Below are 22,110 nucleotides of genomic sequence, written 5' to 3' on the forward strand. Positions count from 1 at the left end.
GATATATATAAATATGCACACAAACTAATGCTATATAGGCATTTTAAGTGATTCTGTGGCTCTATAATTATCATGGAACGATATCCATGTCATACTGTTAAATGAAATTGCAAATTATAAAATGATATATAAAACATATGATATATATATGTACATATAAAATGTTATATAAAGTAGACACATGATTTGTCTGGAGTGATAAAAAGCAAAATTCTATCAGTGGTTACAACCAGAAGTACAATTTTGGGTGGCTTTTTAGTTCTTTTATCAGTTTGTTAATTTTTCCACATTGTACAATTTCTACTAATTTTTCAAAGAATATTCTCACATATGTTAAAAAATAAATAAAAGGTATGTAGTGAAAAGTCTCCCTCCTACTACCCCTGTCCCCATCCACCCACTTTCACCCCCAGGAAACTGCTGTTATTAGTTTCTGTGGATCCTTTCAGAACTTACTGATGCATAAATAAGAAATTTGAATATGTATTATTCCTTTCCCTTTTGCACAAAAGATAATCTATTCTTCACCTTCCTGTTTTTTTAACTGAATAATATATCTTGAGAACTTTCCATATCAGTACATGTTTTTCTTTCTTTATCTGCTATGCTGAATTCCACCATGTGGATGTTTCTTTATTTGCTTGTTTGCTTATTTATTTACTTATAGATGAGTTATAATCAGAAAAAGTACAAGTATGTATATTTGGGGGACAATGATGACAGTAACAGATGTCAGATGTCTTGATACATAGTATGATCATCATCATTTTTTTTTTTTTTTGGTGAGGAAGATTGGCCCTGAGCTAACATCTATTGCCAATCCTCCTCTTTTTGCTTGAGGAAGATTCACCTTGAGCTAACATCTGTGCCAATCTTCCTTTATTTTGTATGTGGGATGCCATCACAGCATGGCTGGATGAGTAGTGTAGGTCCGCGCTCAGGATCCAAACCTGCAAACCCTGGGCTGCCGAAGCAGAGCACACGAACTTAACCACTACACCACCAGGCCAGCCCCTCATCATCATTTTTGAAATAGGTTAATATGAATAACCAAAGCTGACCTGGTAGAGTCCAAACAGACCAATAACCATGGGAAAATGTCAAAGTTAAGAAATATAAACCATCCCTTCTTTAGGTGCTGGCACAGAGTAAGAGATGTTGGAGGTGTGGACACCTCAGACATGCCTGGTGCACAGACCTCTGCTCCACGTGGTTTATGCATAAACCGCCCCTCCCATCCCTCCCCATCACTGTGTTAACTTACTTCTCGGTTACGCGTCATATTGTCACCCCCCTTTCCAGCTATACCGGCTCCTGAGATATTGCAGCCACTTCCATGAACTCAGTTATCACCCACTGGCTGGCCACACTCACATTTCGCCTCCAGCCCAGGGGGCTTCAGCACAACCACCCAAATCATGTCTCAGTCACCTGAGGAAAAGAAGCCATTCACACTAACCCCAGTAAAAACAGGGATTTGTGAAAGGATGCAAGGGAGCCTTCTGGATAGAAAGTGCAAGTAGTACAGCCGGGCTTTAACGGCTACTCTCTCTGTTGTTCACAGGGTTTCTGCCCAATTTCAGATGCCATGGGAAGAGAGAACACGATGGGTGGCCCATCTGTAGCAGAGGCTGGGGAGTGAAGTCTTGTGGCATGGCGGGCTCTGGGAAGTATGACTTCTTTACCAAACACCGGGAAGAGGGAGCTGTGGGCATCTCCAGTCCAGGGGAGAGGGGGGCGTTCTTCCCCAGCTTTGGGGTGCTCTGGCTGGAGAGGGTGAATTCCGGTGCTTTTTGTCTCTGCTGAGCTGGCTCCGGGTGGAAGGTGGGATGAGCAGGAGGATGCTTTTACCTCAGTCCTTAGGCTGCCTGCTGGTCAGGAGGGCAGCCGTGCTGTCGGCAGATTGTGAATTGTTCTTTTTGGGGGAAAACCTCTGCACACCTCTTTCACTGCGCTATGACCCATTTTTCCCCATCCCGTATCCTCTTCTACTCTCCCCAGGACCTCAGCCAGATTTTCTTATCCACCAACAGGCACTCTGATTATGAGACACATTTCCCACGGCTGCCTCTCACAGTCCTGACCTCAGACCTTTAGGTGGAAGCCTAACCAGACATCTGTGTTGGCCACTGTGGCCTGAGACCACAATGGAAATTTCCCAACGTTTGCTTCAGATCCTAGTGTCATTCAGGAGTGTGGGTGTGGGATGGGGAAGATGTAAACGCCTTGATTCTAACTCATAATAAGGATGGAAGTTAGGGAGGCTTGTGCACTCCAGAAATTTGGGAGCTGGATCTCTGACAATTAAGAATTAATGGTATAGGATTCCCATCAGTAGCAGAATTCTATAATCATGGATGATTTTAAATAAATATTTTTTTTAATCTTTAAAAGTATTATACAGTTAAATAAAGAGTTTGTATTGGTGTTCTGCTCTATGAATTTTAACACATGTATAGATACATGTGACTACCACCACAATCAGGATACAGAACGGTTCCATCACCCCCTAAATATTGCCTGGTTTGCCTCTTTATAGCCATACCCTCCCCCTCCCCTAAACTCTGGCAAACACTGACTTGTTCTTCATCATTTTAGTTTTGTCTATTTGAGAGTGTCATATAAATGGAATCATACAGTATGTAACCTTTCTTTCACTCAGCATAATGCCTTTGAGACTCACCCAAGTCACAGTTTTTTTAAAGAACAATAAATACAGGTTTTACATAGGTCATTTAAATTGGAATTGTAAAGAAATTTTGGGTTAGCCCGCAGGTAATACATTGGAGAACAGATATTGGAACTGATCAAACCCAGAGTCCAGATAAAATTATACAAAACTGATCTAGGGAAAAAGATCTAAAAATACTGCATAGCTGGATCTTTTCCTCCAGTTCTTCACGTCTGCATTCGCTTTTCCCATGATGCCCCATCAATTTGCAATTTAAATTGGAATCACAGCTTTTTAAACCACCCAGACTTTGTAATGTCAGCCAGTCCCTCCTAAGCTGTTGATGGACCATGACAACCAAGTATGATAAAATAATACAGTGACATCAAAGCCAGAGGGCTCTAGGTGGGTAGGTCAACATTTCCCAAAGTGTGGGATATGAACCACTAATAATTAAAAAAAAAAAAAAAAACACCTTTAGGTGGCACATAGACATGACTTTAAACACCACCTAATCACATCATTAGAAAATAATTATCTTCTCTTTTTCATTCTATTCAAATCTTCTGATTACATCACGGAGAAAGTTAGTTAGGTGCTAAAATGTGGTTAACACCTCTCTAACAGTTTTTGATCTCTCCCTTTAACAGAAGAAAGAGGCTGCCTCAGGCAGAACATGGCACAGGCAAGAGTTCGGGCTGGAATTTAATTGCATTGTTTGATTTTTACTGCATTGCTTTTTATGACTGCTTTCTATTTCTGGCAAGTGATGATTCCCATTTAGGATAGTAATATAAAGTTTCATGTTTAAGTAAATAAGTTAAAGCAAAAGTTATAAGTGAACTTTAATACCATGTAAAGTAAATAAAAGTATTTATAGATATATCCAAAAATAAATCATAAAGATGACACCCAAATGACTGAAGGTTGGGAAACAATATGTCAGATTTTAGATAGAACTTTGATGACCCTATGATTAAGGAGGCTTGTAGACAGATCGCCCCAGAGGCAAGACCAAGCCTGCATGATCTCCCAGCTCTTCCAGCAATGGTTCACGCATCCAGGCTCTCAATAATGACCATGCAACCATGGTCTCCCTTCACACTGAAGCTTTGCTTGGCTTTAAATGGAATCATGTCATCTCTGACACAATTCATTCCCCCGAGTGGCAGCTGCCTTCTCTGCTCCATCATGCTCTTTTCCCTCTAGCCTCCTCTGATCCACCATCCCAATGTTCTTCTGTCATTTTGCAGGTGCCAACTACTGATCAAGGCTGAACAGAAATTCTTCCAGGTTGGTCTTTATGGTCCACTTCTGCCCATCCCTTAGCCTTTCCTTGTTAGCAAGATCCCACTCTCGAGGTTGGACTTCCACCTACACCAAACCACCAAATCAGAGACACATTCACCTTCTGTGGAAGCAAGGTCATCTCTAAAACATGAAACTCTGAGCACCTCTACCCTATCCAGGTGACTGAAGCCAAGAGAAGTGTGTAGAAGGATGGAGCGCTCTGAGCTGTTCTGAATATGGCACTGTGAGTTGGGCATAGTGACCCAGCTGCGGAGAGCTTCTATCCCACGGAGAAGCAGTGAGGAGCAGTGACGGCATCACAAACTCAAAATCCTCAGGGACTCCGTGGGCACACACAAGAATGACAGTAAGGAGCAGTGGGGATTGCTGGCTCCCTCCCTGGGAGCCAGTTCTACAACCAAATGGGTTTCTCCAACCTTGGGTCATCCTGGCTCCAGACTCTTCTCTTCTCCATTGGTCTAAGTGATAAGACTTGAGCTTTCCTCACCTTGACAAACATCCACGTTATGCTTCTTGTCTTCCAGGCACGCCCATCAACTTAGCAATGGTCATACCTTCTCCAAGCACAACCCAGGAAGGGGGACCCACATCACTAATGAAATCTAACATGTACTTATGACATGGAATCACTACAACAACCTGGGAGATAGGAACATTTGATATCCTCAACTTATATAGGAGAAACCAAAGCTAACGAAGGTGAAGCAGCTTACCCCACAGCTAATAAGGGGCAGAAGCAGGATTAGAAAGCACTAGAGCCTGTTTCTAAGGACCACCCTCTCACAGTCAATGAAAGAAGAGCTTACAGATAATATCCAGTCCGCAAACATGTTCGGTTTGGTCCACAAGTGTTTTATAAAAGTTATGAATCACTAAGACACAGTTATAAATTGAGAGTTCACTTTTTTTTTAAAAAAATGCCATATTTCAAGTTTTCTTCTAAAAAAGAAAAAACCTAGAAGATCTGGCATTATAGGGATGGCAAAAAATCTGTTGGGATTGACTAGTGGTTGTTCCCTCTAAATGGGACAAGTGCCCTCTCTAAATGAGACTTGTCTAAGTGGGACAAGTCTCCCCCCTCCTTATTGTCCCACAGCCAACTTCACCGATTCATGTATGTACCCAGGGTCCCTGTAGGATGCTGAGTCTGTGATGCCACTGCTGCTCCACACTGCTTCCCCATGGGACAGAAGCTCTCTGCAGCTGGGTCACTGCCCCCAGCTCACAGTGCCATATTCAGAACAGCTCAGAGCTCTCCATCCTTCTACACACTTCCCTGGGCATCAGCCACCTGGATAGGGTAGAGGTGCTCAGAGTTTCATGTTTGAGAGATGACCTTGCTTGCACAGTTGTCATTTGAATGGTGTCCAAATTCAAGTACCTATAAAAATGCCTTTGACATAAGTACCTCCCAGAGTCATTTACACCTATTTCCCCCTCTTCATCCTTGGCAGGAAAGAACTGAATTAAGTCAAGTTCTTTCCCTCCCAGAGAAATGACTGACAGACCGAGATTTGGCCAAGTTGCCCCCAAATTTCTGGTTAACGGAGATGTTGTACTAGAGAAAATATGAGAGAGGGGGCTTAAAGTAGGGATTTTGCCACCACAGAGCTTTGCAATGACTTAACTCATTTTTCACGGCATTAATAATTCAGATCCCACACTGTTTCAGCCCGAAGTGGCCATAAACGGCAGAGAGTTTAACCAACCACTCCTGAAAATGGGGATTGATCCTGGGAAATGCTACCTCCACTTCAAGCCATCTCGCTTGAGCAAAATGAAAGCTGTTAGATGATTTCATATCTTCATTAAACCATCAAAGCACAAACATAGTGCAAAGAGGCTGCCACAGCAGAGAACATTCCCCATGCTTCAGCAGCTTTGGGGAAGTCGGGAAGATTCAGATCCTGATTTCTTGCAGGAAGGTGTTATGGTGTTCAATTCTGTTTGAAGGAAACCATACATATAAGCCCCCCAAGTCTAGCAATGCCAGCAAGGCAGCTACCTCGTCATGCATGTTGATGAGGCTGGAACAAGAATGGGAAACCGGGTGACACACACACTGAGCGACACGTGCCTTTTCTGGGTTGGAACAAAGCTAATTCAACTTTCAAAAAATCTCAAGAGGTTACCTAAGAACGTTGCATTTATAAAAAGGGCCACAAAGACCCCCTAGAAAGAAGGACTATGCCATCTCCCACTTATCTGGGGTGACCCTGAAGCCTCTAAGTTACAGCAGAACATGACTCCTTTCTTTGGTTAGTTCAAGAACACCTACAGATAGATGCTTGGCCAGTCAAGCCAGGGGCTGTATTGGGAAGTATGTTAGGTTCAAACCCCAGCCTGTCACTTGTAAGGGCCTGAAGGATAGCAAGCCCTTCACAGATGTCATCACCACCAACAGCAGCAGCAGCACTACCACCATCACCATCATCATCCTCACCACCATCTTCCTTGACTCCTCTCTCTCACACCTTGCCCCATGCCATCCATCAGCAACTCCTGCAACTGTACCTCCAGAAGGCATCCAGCATCGACCCACTTCCCATCCCTCCACCACCCATTACCATCCAAAAGCCGCCAACCAGCTTCCCTGCTTCCATCCTCGCTCCCCTACAGAGCAGCCCTGGAGATCTTTTTTTTTGTGAGGAAGATCAGCCCCGAGCTAACATCTGCCAATCCTCCTCTTTTTGCCGAGGAAGCCTGGCCCTGGGCTAATATCCGTGCCCATCTTCCTCTACTTTATATGGGACGCCGCCACAGTATGGCTTGACAAGCAGTGCGTTGGTGCGCGCCCGGGATCCTAACCGGCGAACCCCGGGCCGCCGCAGTGGAGCGCGCGCACCTAACCGCCTGTGCCACCGGGCTGGCCCCAGAGATCCTTTTAAAATGCAGGTCAGATCATATCACTCCTTAGCTCCAAACTATCTGCTATCTCCCCACTTACTCAGAGCAGAAGCCAAAGTTCTTGCAAATGGCCAACAAGGCCCTGCATGATCTGGCCCTGGCTACCTCTCCAAATTTATTTCCCGTCACTCTTCTCCTTGCTCACACCCCTCCAGCCATATTGGCCCCTAAATTTTCCTGTCATATCAGTCGCCCTGCTGTCCTCGGAGCCTTTGCCTTTGTTTCCCCCTCTGCCTAGAATGTTCTTCGCCCAGATCACAGCATGCTTTGCCCCTTCACCTCCTTCAGGTCTTTGCTCCAATATCACCTTCCTACCCACCCTATCTAAAACCGCACCCTCCCGCCCACCGAGCACTCTCTGTCCTCTCCCTATATTTCCTCCACAGCGCTCACCACCATCTGATGTAGATATGACTTACTTCTTCGTTTACTGACCATCTCCTTCCCACCCCATAGAAAGGAGGCACCACCGGGCAGGGACTTGCGCCTGTTTTTCCACTGCTCTCTCTGCAGTGACTATAACGATGCCTGGCACAGAGTCGGTGCTCAATAAATATCTGATGAAGTGATGGCCGGGTCATCAGCATCTGCGTCCCGCATCCTCTCACCCAGTCTCCAGAGACCCATGTGTGAAAAGGGGCGGGGCCAGTTGGTGGCCTTGGAACAGACTCACCAATGCCTGGTCACCCCCCATACCTGAGTGTCTACACTCAACAACTATTTATGGAGCACCTCCTGCGTGCCAGGCACTGTTCTGAGCTCCAGGGATACAGGCACGAACAAGACAGACAAGGTCCCTGCTCTCAGGGAGTTTTCAGTCTATGGGGGAGACAGGAAGTGAGAAGAAAAATGAACAAGATAAATTCAGATTGCAATAAGAAGTACGAAGTAAATAAAACAAGGTGGTGATGAGAGAGAGAGGCTGACGGGGAGGGTGAGCAGGCTCAGATTGGGCGGCTAAGGAAGGTGTCTTTGAGGATGTGACATTTGAGCTGGAAGCTGCATGATGAGAAGCAGCCAGCTCTAGGATGCTTTAGGGGAAGAGTGATCAGGTGGAGGAAACAGTAAATGCAAATCTCCTAAAGCTTAGGCATCAGTTTCCCCAAAAGCCTCTCTGACCCACCCAGGGTGGGGGCCCCTTCTCTGTGACCCCACAACGCCAGGTGTGTTCTCTCTCTCTCAAGTCTTGCTATTGAACTTGTCTGCCCCTTCAGCTCTTTAAAGGAGAGATCCTCTTTCTCATCTTCATTCTTTCAGGGCTTAGTCCAGTGCCTGGCATATAGTAGCTGGTTAACAAATGCGTGCAGAACTAAAATGATCCAAAATAATTTTATTTTGTGATTTGACTGTAATCAGAGGTGAAATTGTGGGATGCATATATTTAGAAACAGCATCTCTATAGGGCCACCCCCTTAATCCACCCCCTGTGAAAATCCTATCTGCCCACTGAGACCCAAATAACATACCACCTCCTCCAGGAAGCCTTCCAAAATTCCCCTAATTGGATTTCATCTCCTTTCTGTGTTACTATAGCTCTGCTTGTTCTCTATGATGGTACTATCACCACCTCACTTGTGTAGAAATCTTCTATAAACATCTCATAACCCCATCAAACTGAGAAGAGCCCAGTGGCAGGACCTGTGTCCTATTCATATCTAGGTCCTCGGCACTTAACTCAATAAAGATATGATGAAAAAACTCAATGACTAATATTGACAGCTAACACTTGCTGGATGCATTCCACATGCCGGGAATTATCTGAGCACTTTATCATGTTGCCCCTCATTCAGTCCTCACAGCAGCCCAACGTGGTCGGTGATATGATTTGTCCCAGTGTGCAGATGGAACTGGGGCAGAGAGAAGCCACTGGCTAGGGGACAGATATCTAGCAGATGGCGGAACTGAGATTCTAACTCATTCATTCTGATTTGAGACCCGGAGCTTTTAATCACCGTGCCGAGACTGCCACCCCTCGCAGTTTCCAACTCCTTACCTCCATGCTGAGTTCATCTCATCCTTTTGAATCTGGGCTGCTCTCTCTCCCTCCAACAAGATCCCTCTTTTCCATGCTCCCTGAGGAGCCCCGCTCCACCCAGAGGCACTGCTTCGACGCCTGCTCATCTCTCCACCAGCCTCAGGGTCCATCTGGGATTCCTTCACCCAGCAGTGAGCACCCAGGCCAGGGGGCCCCTGAGACGGCAGGAAGCCCCCTCCTCACCAGTGTGGATGACGCTCTGCCCAACTAAACGCAACCTTGGGGAGCCCTGCTACCATGGACACCCACTACGTTGCTTCTGTTAACAATATGGGAAGGCCCAGGGACAACTGTCCTCAGCAGAGTTTCTTTTACGCAGCTAAGAAAGTACGTAGAAAGAAACGACATTGTCCTCCCCTCTTTATTCAGTGAGATTAAACTGAGAAAGCAGAAGTGACACCTCTCTGCCACTATGTTTAAGCCTCATGTCATGCATCGCAGAGTGGAAGAAAAGGAACTTTGCATCCTGAGATTCTAAAAAGACATCCTGTCTCACATGAGCCTCAAAATTTTTTTAAAAAAAGGCCTGAGCCCCTTGCCCATAAGTTGCTGAGTTCTTAGTAGAAACAACTTTATCTCTGACTTTTGCAACACTGACCTATGAAGATCTGATAACCATGGAGAGACTGCTGATTTTCCACCAGTGAGAATAGTGAAGAAACCAACAGGAACCCTGTGGGGTTTTTTTTCTTTTATTACTTGCCATACTCTTTATTCAGGGAACCCCGTTCTTCTGAAGGCTAGACTATCTTGTAAATATTGCAAGTCAAAATACTTTTCTGAATGCTCATATTTGTTCTGAGTTTTCCTTTGGCTTATCTCTCCCAATCATTAGCACATCAAAGGAATCTGAAAGCTGGAAACATCACTGAATTTACTGAAGCTCGATTTTCTGCAAACTCGAGCAGTGTTTCCTTGATGTCGGTGTGTAGCCCACCTTGGTAATTTTAGGTACTACAAAGACCTACTAAATATCACCGAATCACATATGAGAAAATGTATTATCTTTTCCACTTCACTTTCATCCCTCCTGGTTACATCAAGGAGAAAAGTCTCACATTGATATTAGTATTTCCTTAACTGCTCTTACGAGTGCCCCTAATATCCTCTTTTTTTTTGCTTTCTTTCTTGTTTTTTTTTTTTTTGCTGAGGAAGACTGGCCCTGAGCTAACATCCGTTGCCAATCTTCCTCTTTTTCCTTGAGGAAGATTTGCCCTGACCTAAGATCTGTGCCCATCTTCCTCTATTTTGTATGTGGGTCGCCACCACAGTATGGCTGATGAGTGGTGTAGGTCCGCGCCTGGGAACTGAACCCGGGCCGCTGAAGCAGAGCATGCCAAACTTAACCACTAGGCCACAGGGCCAGCCTCCCTAATATCCTCTTGTAAACAAAGATAGAGCAGGCTGCAGGCTTGGAACATTCTAGCCACCTTTGGTAGCAAAAATTCAATAGCATTGTTTTGTCTTCAATCTATTTACTTTTACAATTACTCTCTAATTATGGCAAGTGATGATGGTTTTCCAATTAGGGTGGTTTTCAAATAAAGCTGTTTTTGAAAAATATGTATTTTAACTATATTTGGATAATGTGTGTTAGGTTCACAAATGCACAGCACATCTCTAGAAGGTACCTGTAATTGCTTTTGGGAAGAGGAAGTGCATGGTGCAGAGGCGGGGAGGAAGGAGAAGAATAATTTTCATTGAATATCCTTTGTCATTTTTGAAGTTTGCATTATGTGAATAATATTATCTATCCTAAACTATATACTTTGAAGAAAAAATAAGCCCAGTTCTTTATGAAAAAATTATAATTTTTAAATGCATTAACTTAAACAAAAATATTAAGAAAATAATAGTAGAGATCGTGCCAGGCAAATATCAAGAAGGTGGTACAAGAGTGTCTAAAGCGTGGAAAACTTTACCCTCAGAGAATGTGGGAGTGGTGCCACCCCTCAGAAGATGGCGGGAAGAGCTCCTCGGGCCTCCTTCCAGAGCAGACACCCCTAGTTGTCTTACTCATGGGAGCTGGTGGCCATGGGCACTGAGATGGGACCACTGTTAGTGCCTCTGATCCTAAAGCTTGGGAAGATACTCCCAGTGGACTTGTGCCCAGGAAATCCACGTGACGCTCAACCCCAGCTAACCCAGCCTGAACCTCTGGCCCATGTTCCTTGGAAGAACATGCTCAGTAATAGCCCTTTGCCCACCTCCCTATGCCATCATCCTGCCGAGAAAGCCCCCATGACTGCAGCATTGGACCAACAGGCCAGCTGGGTAACTTGACAGGCAGCAATTACCTCTGAAATGCTAAGTTATTTCCACTCACTGGAGGCTTTTACCCACCTCGTCAAGCGCCCATGGACTACAAAGCACTTCAGCCCATCAGCGCAGCCCATTAGGAGAACAAAGTGGCAGCAGAGCCGGCCTACAGCAGCCTGGCACTGAGCCTGGCAAATGGTAGGCGTTTGACAAATAAACAGATTAACCCGCTCCGGGGGTAGCTATGGAGGAGGCAGTGAGTCCCACAGGTTTAGTTCGGCTACCTGACCTTTCAGACCCCTCCAGCCTGACTCGCAGTCCACGTGCTTGTCTACCCACTCCCCCTGCCGCAGCAGCCTCGCACATAGAGACAGCCTCCCCTCCAAGCCCTCCAGTGGACCCCCATCAATAGGAGCTGTGTGCTTCCGCCCCCTCCCCACTCACTCTGTCACTCAATCATTCAGGAATGATTCATGGAGGTCTAACCAAAGGGAAGGAAGTTATTCTACAGTCCTGCACGCCAGACGCATGGAACATTAGCAAGCATGCAGGTATATAGCACCTGGGCATCGACTCTGCCCTGAGCCTGTTAGGGACTCTTGGGATGTGCCTCCAAATACCTGGGCAGTACAGCAGCCCACGAAGAACACGCCCACCATAGCGTCTTGTTACCTCCTGATGGGTATCAGCTTGCCCTTTCCCTCATTTCAGGACAGATGTTTAAGGAAGATGGCATGGGTACCAATCAAAAATCTAAAATGGGTACAGCTCCTTGACCAATCAGACGAGGCCCCTGCTGGCTGCAGAGAGAAGCAGGGTCTGGGGGCTCCCTGCCGTGCCAGGCATTTTCCATCTATGAATGGCTCTTTGGAAGGTCCAGTGGGTCTCCAAGGTAGAGGGCACCACTGGGGGAGAGAGATTCCATCCAACATGGAAGCATCATATCTCACCGAATCTAAGACCCCATCAATCTTCAGACATCCTAATTTCAGAGATGTTAAAATGTAAGGAAAAAATGTGCTCCTTAGACTCTATGATAAGTGATATTTTCACATTTTAGCATCCAAAACAGCCTTAACAATGTGTGCTGGCTGAGAAGCACTGAGGCTGTTAGGGTCTGTCCCCCTACATATCCACACACCAAAGGCCTTGGGGAAAGCCTGGTCTCATTCCAAGCTCTTCCACTGTCCCTCTAAGCTCCAAGGGGGAGTGAAGCCAGCTCTTCAAAAAGCCTCCTCAAGCAATGACAGTTCTGCTTGCCCATTTGGAATGTTCCCCGGTGCCTGACAAGATCCACACATGTGCTGGAACTGACTATCATATCTCCAGCACGCTGGGAAGCTACACGATGGATGGGGGAACTTATGGACTCCAGGGTTTCATTTAATCAGTGTGTCTGACATCCTCCTGGACTGACGCTGGAAAACTCCTTATGAAGACGTGTCTGCCCAGACAAGGTAATTGTGCATGTGAGTGCATGCGTGTGGGGTGTACACACACACGCATCAGTGCACACTCGATGAGCATAGATCAATCTGTATTGTGTGTCGATTAGTTTGTGCAAGACGGTAAAGCCTCTGCATTAACTACTGCACACAGAAGGCCCCTTGCCTTCTGCCTTTGGTTTTATTTCTTCCTAAAGATTGCCTTTCTAGAGTTTGGCTTTGCCATTAGAATTTGATTTCCTGATTGAAATGAGCTGAATAAGGTGATAAACGTTATTCTGTGCTTTTTATTCTTTCTTACTTAGACTGTTGCCTCCAGAGCAAATCTCGTGTCTTTTTCGCCTCACACCGTCCCAAGAACACCATCACCCTGAAGAAATAAATAATCAGAGTTGTGAAGTGGAGTCTGAAATTTACAGAACGGGCTCATCTATCAAAATTCTGACACCAGAACACAGAGTCAATTAGCACGTATTAACTTGCTCTTGTTGGCATTTCAATGCATTTAGAGAAGATTCACTTCCTATCCACATTGCCCCATCAACACCCTCCCACCCCTCTCTTTCCATCACTGAAAACTAGCAAAACTCAGCCTCCTCTAAGACCCAAAAAACCACTGGACAAAACACAGCTTCTATCTCTTCATAAAAGATGCAGACCCTCATTTGGTGAATGATAGCAACCTAAAGATAATTATAAATTAGGAGGAGCATTTCACATACACTGTCTTACTTGATTTTCACAAGATTGTAAAGCAAGTCAGACATCATTCCCATCTTAAAGGTGAGCAAACTGACACCCAGAATGTGAAGCAACCTTTCATCGATGCAGAAGGATGGGAGGGAGGACGAAAAAGAAAACTGCAGTGGAATTGACAGTAGAACTTAAGGCCAGGACCCTTCCTAGTCTATCATGGAATTACTTTTCCAGCAATTAATTCCTCAGCCCCATCTGGTAACAGCAGCAGGGACAGAAACCAATAGTTTTAATACTAATAGTATTGATGCTGAGAACAGAAGTGTTGGTAGAGACGCAGCAGTAGTAACAGTGACCATAGTAGTAACATTGCTGCCTTATCTTTACATACCCTAGAATTTTCAAGGGCATTTTCATATACAGCGTTTCATTCGTTCTTCAAAACAACTTTCTATGATAGTTACTACAGGTGCGATTCTGTGACAGGGAAGCCGAGACTCGAAGATCACTCTGCTTCCCATTACACAGCATCCAGGTGACCATCTCCCGCCTTCTGACAGCAGGTCCTATCCTGGGTCCCTCATCAGTCAGTGTGGTCTCACTTTGCCACCTGTCCAAGCAGCTGGCTGACCCCACCCCGCAGGCCCCGCTGCTACCCTGGGGAGGAAACTGGGAGAGGGAACCGGGCCAGATGCACAGGTGACGTAAGCTTAGTGACGGGCTCTCAGAAAAATATCTAGGGGAGGGATCCCACCACAGAGGGCTGGGCTCTCCTAGGGTGCCCTGAACGGGGCTGCTTCCCAAGACGGGGCTCAGGCTGGGGGTAAGGAAGGTGCAGATTCCGTCTCCCGGTCTCTCTGGCCGATGGTGTCTCTCTGGCTGTATCACTCTGCCTTCAGGTACGGTTTGTCACCTCCCGGTTTATCTCCATTTACTCACAGAAAGAAGTCTCTCCTTTGGGTTGAGAGCTAAGCTTTTGATTTTTCCATTGTCTCACTGATTTGGGCCTCTGGACCCAGGCAGTTATCCCCAGGGGCTTAGCCGTGGGCAGATGTAATGAGATCCACTGCCCAAAACTCTGCACTCCACCTTTGGAAAACACAGTCTACCACAATGGACACAAGGGCTCTTTGGCCATGTCTACCCAATGGACCCTGGCTTTATGGTGGCAAGCTGTGCAGAGCAGTGGTTAGAGCGTATGGCTAGAAATGCACACAGGCACACACAAACACAAACACACATGTGTGTATCTTTGTGGAATATTGTACGCCAGTGACTTGTGGTCCTAAATTTCATCAACTTGCTTTGTGACCCCATTCCAGATGCTCTCTCTTTTTGGGGTTGCAGTTTTCACATCTGTATAATAATAGGGGCAGTGGGCAGAGAGAGGAGCATCATATCACCTGCCCTCTGAACCCGTGGAATTCAAGAATAAAGTGAGAACGTGGGTTTTAAAGGATCCCAGAAATCCCCATCATTTCTGTAATTATGCATATTACTTGAGTGATAATAAAGGATCAAACACATACAGAGAAATTTTCAGACAATTATAGAAACAGCATCCAAATGGGGCAGTATTACCTTAGGCAGAAATGGCAATCCACAGCCAAAACCCTGGACTCTGGGGGTGTGGATTTGCTACTGAAAGCAGCACAGATCACAGGGCTCTTTCCTGACACTGTAGGGGCCCAGCCTTCCCGGTGAAGTGACAGGCATGGGGTAATTAGTACCAGACCACCAGGCTAACTGTCCTTTTAGAAATATAAAGGGAGAAAGGGAGGGTAAGTCAGACCCTGGGAAGTAGGGGAGAGTAGAGAGAGAAGTGGAGCTGTCAGTGTGCTTGATGTTAAATAAAACCTACCAAGATTCAGCTGAGAATTTTAGCAGAATCCAAATGTGCTATAAAAAAAAAAAAAAAAGACACGGCTCCCATCTCTAAGGTTCACAGCTAAGCTGGCTTAGAATCACACATGCCAAGGTTAAAAATAAAAAGCAGCCATCCCTGAATGACACGGGCTCCGGGAAGGCAGCCTGAGGTAGGGTGTTTAGGGGTGGAGCGAGGAGAGGGGAGCGCAGAGACTGTGTGCAGGGTATCGGTGTTTATTGGAGGGCACAATATCTAAAAGCCAGATACTCAGCATTTTGCTATTTTGCACTTAAAAGGCACTTCACATTGGCAAAGGGTTTCAGAATGATCTTCAGATTTTCCACTGAGGACACCCGCCGTGCATTAGAGTGTGACCACGCTGACCCACACAGGGCTTTGCCGTTCACTGCATTTGCCTTCCCTGCCCTGGGGTCTGTCTCCGTACACCTCGTACACCCAGATGGGATGCCTATGGGTCACAGCTGGGAAAGCTCCAGACCTACCACTCTGTGCCACCCTATTCCATTAAGCTGGCATAACGGTGCTGGGGCCACCCACAGGCCAGCTATCCCCTGCTGGGCTCCATTGGAGACAGACTGTGTGTCTGCCTCCCGAGGACGGTTCATGCACTGCCCCTTGACCCCACAACCATGACTGCTGCAGGCCAGGGCTAACTGGCAAAGGCAACAAGTCGGCCCTGTTGCCCTTCTTCTTGCAAATCCAGGGTCCCCTATTATGAGCCCAGTGGGGTCCTCCTTCCAATGAATTTGTCCCTTGTCCAAAATGCTTATGACTTGCTACTTCCTAAAGGGTTGACTTTTACAAAAATAAAAAAATTAGCCTCAGCTACTGTAGCAGCTACCATGCTGCCCCTCCCCGGTCCCACTATTATGCAGACACTTCCAGAAAGTCTTGAAGGGGTCAGGTGAATGGGAGAATTCTGTGATCCATATGTTATGGGGACCCCATACATTACACCACCCCCAGGGATGTCCTGATCAGCCCACCTGTGGGCCAGTCCTACACCTCAGCACCATACAGGGCTTGGGAGGCAGATGCACAGTGAAGAGTGAAGGCTGACACCTTCCAGAAGCTTCAGGCTGTCCCCAGACACCACCAGCCTGGGTGGTTCTCATCCTGGGCAGTGCAGTGGGGGAGTGGGCAGTCTACATAGGACTGGCTGCCCCTGCGACTCTGGCTAGCCTTCATCTGAGATGCCCACCAGTATCCCAAATTCCACATCCTGGCTGCTGGTTTAGAAGCATCACTCAGTGCCACGTGTTTTTGCTACACTTTTAAAGCACTTTAGAAAGGCCTTGGGAGGCAGACAAGGCAGGGACTGTTTTCCTGCCCATTGTGATGGATGAAAAAATTGAGGCTCAAAGAGTTTTAGGAATTTGCTCAAGCTAAGTGACAGAACCAAGACTCAAATCCAAGGCTCCTGTCCACTACTCTAAGACCACCGATTCAGGGTCAGAGCGACTGAGGGTCTCAGCCCGGATACAGCAGCAAATACCTGGAGCTGGGAAGGAAGCTTCGAAGGGACCTTCTGAGCCCGACGCCTCAGGAGATGCCCTCCCAGTTGGCCTGAACTATGGGGACCTCGCCCAAGCGCAGAGCCCTGCCGCAAGGGGGCCCTGTTCTGACTTTTCTTTCCCAGGGTCCTTCAGGGGCCAGGAAAGATCTGCCGAGGGTCAGGAGGGGGCTGTGTTCAGACAGCACGTGTCCTGGCCTGCCCCGTCCCTGGGCACCCTGCTCAACCCCAAAGGCTCGACATGGAGCCAGCCTTCCAGCTCGCTCTGAGGTTTGGTTAGAGATCCCCCTTCCCTTCCGGGGACTCCAGAGACAAGTGCCCTTTGCAGTTCAAGAAACTGCGTGCCCGTCTACATAATCACTGGAAGTTCTGAGTAAATCCTTCCGCTAAAGCCCCCCACATGTCAGCCTGAACCCACACAACGAGCCGGGTTAAGGAGAAGAGAAGGCGCAGGAGATGGCTCCAAGGATGGAGCCGATTGGAGACCGGGCGCGTGGAGCGGGGCTCCCCCTCCTTACCTGTACCAGTCCAGCCCGCGGCCGTAGTTCCTGTCGAAGAAGTGGGGCTCCGTGCCCAAGGCCCGCACGTCCGGGTGCACGCGGATAAACTCCAGCACGGCCCGGGTGCCCCCCTTCTTCACCCCCACAATGAGGGCTTGGGGCAGCCGCTTGGTACCCAGCTTCGGTGAGCCGGAGTGGTTGGAACCAGAGAGGCGAGGGGCGGGCACCGCCGCGGCGGGCGCGCCGGGAGCGCTCGGCTCGCCGGGCGTCGGCCCCGGGAGATCACAGGGGCGGGACTTCTGGAGAAGTTTCTGGCCGCCCGCGCTGGGGCCGCGGAGGCAGCGAGGCGCGCCGAGGAGGCGGCTCTGGCCGAGGTCGTCGCAGCAGCACAGGAGGCTGTAACACAGGTAAGTGCAGGAGAGCGAGAGCGTGAAGGCGAAGAGCAGCCTGCGCGCCCTCCGCGGCTGAGGTGGCCCCGCGCGGCCCAGGACCCTATAGGCCATGGCTCCATGGGCCCGCGCCGGGGGTCATGGTTTCCGAGGGGACGCCGGCGGCGGAGCTGCTGTGGCCCTGCGGCCGCCTAGAGGACTCATGCGGCGCTGCCCGGGCCACGCGGGTCGGGCGAAGGGGGCGCCGTCTTCTCCAGGCGCTGCTGGCCGGGGCGCGCACCATGCCCGGGGATCCCGGGGACGGCGGCTCCTCGGGGAACAGGCGGCTGCGCTTCCAACATCTCCCGGTCCAAGGCGACGGGGCTCCGGGCAGCGGGGCGGCTCCGGGCGCTCCTCTGCCCTTACGTGCGCCGGGTTCGGAGCGCGCCCAGCGCCCGAAGCCCCATTCCCGATCCTCGGAGCACGGCGCACCGAACGCTCGGCGGCGGCGCGGCTGTGCGGGCTGGAGGGCGGACCGGACGGTGGCGCTGGCGCCGGCCGCGTGCCGGCTCCTCCAGAAATGCCGAGCGGAGCGCGCTGCCGGCTCTATTTAAGGAGTCGCCTGACGTCAGCCGCGCGGGTCCTCCGAGCCCGCGCCCCGCCCGGGTACCTGGCCCGCCCCCTGCGCCCCGACTCTCTCACCCCTCCCAGGGACTCACCACCTCAAGCCTTCCCGACTCAGGCCGCTCCCTAAGGAGCCCTGGCCGGTTTGGGGCGGTGAGGGGAGAGTGTCGAGGCATTTACTCCGCCAGGAGCCTGGACACCCCCACCACTCTGGCCTCCCGACACCCAGGGGTGGGAACCTGGGTCCAGATTGCGCCAACATCCTGACCCAGACATAGACCTGGGCGCAGACGCAAGCACCCTACGCTAATCAACAGTCCCCCCACACTGACACACGCACGCACACACATGCACAGGTACACACGTACCCTGACCGGGACACACCCCCACACCCCACATGGGGTCGCGGAGCGAGAAATCGCCTAACCTGGGCATAGAAACACCGACATGGACACTCCCCGCTTCGCCCCTCTCCACCCCCATCTCACCAAGCAGACACACATAGCCTGGAATCGGACATCGTGCCGTGTGCGCACACACGCGCGGGACCCGGACACACGCCCTAGACGGCATGGGTGGAGGAGCCGAGCGTGAGTGAGATTCCGTGACTATTCATGGAGCTCCTTAGTCCCCCGCGCGCTGACTCACACCCAGGCGGCTCGCTCTGTCTCACACCCATGAAGCATGCACCCCCACCCCACTGTCACTCCACCTCTCCCGGGGCCTGGCTGGAGAGCGAGCTCGAATTGGAGCGGACTCCGGGCCGGGCGGGTTCCTCTCTTACCGGCCGCCCCCTAGCGGCGGACTGCTCCCCGGGGAGCTGTTCAGGGTCCCACAGCATCCCTAAGGTCCAGGATGCTGTGGACCTCTTCACGCAGTGGCACAAGGAGGAGGAAACAGAGGGCCGGGAGGACTTATGCAGGAGCAATTCCACTTCGAATGATTCCTCAGTGGCGGCCCACAGGACAGTTCTCAGTGACCGTGCCCAGAACAGGCTTGAGTCACTCAAGCCTGACCAACCCCAGTATTGCCCTGAGTGACCACAAAGTAGATCAGAACCGTGCATCAGAACAGGTCTAAATGGCCATGGCCAAGAACGCAGCTAAGTTGTCACTCCACAACAATGCCAAGTCACCGTGCCCAGGTGTTCACCAAGTGAGTACCCCCCTATAATGTCTAAGTGACCACCAGCGCCCTGCCCCCAACTTCCCCCCAACTGAACATCCTTATTCAGGGTCTTTCTTCAGGGATAACCTGATCAGGCTCTGTGAACCTTAGCCCAAGCCAGGGAATATTTTGTCCTGAAACCAGTCCCATCCCTAGACGCCTTAGGCCAATCCCTCTACTACAGATAGTAACTACAACTTTGTTTCAAGCACTCAGCATGTGTTAACCCATTCAGTATTCACCACAACCGGTGAGACTGTTACCATTATCCCCACTTCACTTTGCTTCCTCAATCCTAATAGTAGCTAACATTTATTGAGTGCTTGTTTTGTGCCAGTAATGTGCAAATCACTTGACATGTACTACCTCGTTTATCTTTGGAGATAGGTACTATTCTAATTTACAGATAGTGAGATAAAGGCTTAATGAGCATATATCAGTAATTGACAGAGCTGGTGTTAAACCCAGGCAGTCTGACTCCAAGATTCAAGCTCTTAATGACAGTGCTTTGCAGTTCCCTAACTTCCTTTGATGATCCTCACATAATTCCATCCTCGGCTCCTCTCCCGAATGTGAACTCGTTTGTCTATATCACTTCTAAAATCTGACACCTGGGACTGAATGAGGCATTCCAGGTATAGATTGGAAAGTTCAACAGGACTCTCACTTCCCTTCTGAAAAATCTATTTCTAGTAATGCCACCTGTGACTCTATTATCTTTTTCTTGTAGCTACATCACACATCTCAAACTTACAGCCAAGCAACATCTCTAAGTGTTTCTTACAAGTGTTGCTGATTAAGGCACATCTGCCCCATACTGTGCTTGTACAGTGGGCTTTTTTGCACCCAACATGTAGGTCCTTGCACATTTGACCTGATTAAATTTTATCTTGCCTCATCAGCTCACTGCTCCAATTTCTTAAAAATGTCTACTCGAAACTTGAATCATGACATAGTTTTCATTTATTCAAACAGAAAAAGTAGAAAGATTGAATCTCAGCAGCTTTGCCCTTGATTCCAGGTGTACCTTGGGGCAAGTGGGTTGACCTCGCCAAGCCTCAGTTTTTTCAGCTGTAAGATGGGGTGTTAGGATTAACTTCAAAAACCTCTTGGAGTTCTGATGCGTAATTCTATGATTTCATTATTCAAGGCATGAACCATTCTATTGGCATCATGTCATCTCTGTGTTTGATTACAATTTAATTAATTCCCCACTCAAATTGTTAATAAAAATGTCAAAACAAACATGTTGAAAGGAGTTCTAATATGCACTTTCAACAGTTTTTCACATTGTGAACCTGCTATTTTTGCACTTCATTGTTAAAATTACAAGGTTATATGTGGATTAATCCACTGTGACAAGCGCTTTTTTCTTAGGGAAAAAACCCCATGGATATAGTTATTTCTCAGAATTCTGTGCTTGGCTCAATTTTAAAATTATTTTTATCTTTGAATTCATATACTCTGAAATTCCTGGGTATTCAGATACATCAGAGCCAGTCAAATTTGCCTCTTCAAATTTTCAACGAGAGTAGGGACCGTGACTTGGATGGAATTTTTCAGGGAGTGAGACAGTGGACATGCCTGCTCATTATCCCCCACCCCTGTCTTTTTACAATAGTGCCATGATTCTGCTTTGCCGGGATCAAGTACGATTATGTTGGGTTGAGTGGTTTGTCAAATAGCAATCACTTAAACAAGATACATGTTTATTTTTCTATCACATGAAAGAAGGTAAATCAAAGCTGGCATGGCCCCACAGTGTTAGGGACCCAGGCTCCACCACGTGATTCCTCCATTCCAAAATCGTCACGTAGTCCAAGAGGCCTTATTCATCTCCAGCCATCAGTCCACATTCTGGCCATCAGTAAGGAAGAAAGGACAGAGAAAGACATGACATATCCCTTTGAGGACATTTCCTGAAAGTTGCCTGTATTACTTCCACTTATAGTCAATTGGTGAGAACATTGTCACATGACTTTCTAGCTTCAAGAGATCCTTTGAAATGTAGTCTTGACTCTGGGTGGCTATATGTCTGGCTAATATTTGGATGTTTTCTTACCCAGAAAGAACTGAAGAAAACTTATGGAGGGCAAGTAGTAATCTCTCCCATGCTTCGAGAAAGAGTTTCCCCTCATTCTTTTCCTGTGTGGTTTGTGTGGGCTGAGGCTAGTTCAAAGGCAATCATATGACCAAGCCTTGAAATCATAATTTTCTAATCATGTTTCAGTGACTGAAAGCAGCTCAAATCTTTCCAGTGAGCATCAGCCACAGAACTTCTGTTGAAACTATTGGAAAAGGAGAACTTTTTCTTCTGAGATGATGAACTAGTACAAAATAAGCCTGAAGCTTCCAGTGGTCATCTCTGCCATCAAGAGGGGAAACTCTGGAGCATGAAGCAAACACAGAGGAAAGCAGGGCTGAAAGATGGAGACTCAGATTCCTGATGGTATCCTTTGAGCCTCTGAACCTAGCCATTCCAGAAGCATGGTCCCTGGACTTTTTCTTTCCAACTGACTGGTTATTTTTCTGTTACTTACAATTGAAAGAACCTTGACTAATACAAAAAAGTTGCCACCTCAATTACAAAGAACGGGGACTATTTTAATTTAAAAAATGGTGGAGGTGGGGTGGAAGCTTATTTTTAAGGATATGCACAGACTAGGACTAGAATCCTTCAAAATCTGAGACAGTCGTAGGATCCGGCTCCTTTCTCCATCTTCTCT

The 22,110-nt window shown here is 48.0% G+C and overlaps 1 protein-coding gene across 1 annotated transcript in view; it reads right to left on the reverse strand.

Annotated features, from left to right (window-relative positions):
* The window catches only part of HS3ST2 (heparan sulfate-glucosamine 3-sulfotransferase 2), an 83,220-nt gene extending 65,086 nt beyond the window's left edge, over nucleotides 1-18,134 (reverse strand). Inside the window, exon 1 of the mRNA XM_058569872.1 lies at nucleotides 17,244-18,134. Within this exon, the coding sequence (XP_058425855.1) occupies nucleotides 17,244-17,728 (485 nt within the window). The 5' untranslated portion in view covers nucleotides 17,729-18,134. The remainder of the gene's footprint in view (nucleotides 1-17,243) is intronic.
* Between the last annotated feature and the right edge of the window lie 3,976 nt (nucleotides 18,135-22,110).

This window comes from Diceros bicornis, chromosome 26 (assembly GCF_020826845.1).
Source record: "Diceros bicornis minor isolate mBicDic1 chromosome 26, mDicBic1.mat.cur, whole genome shotgun sequence".
Classification (NCBI taxonomy): domain Eukaryota; kingdom Metazoa; phylum Chordata; class Mammalia; order Perissodactyla; family Rhinocerotidae; genus Diceros; species Diceros bicornis.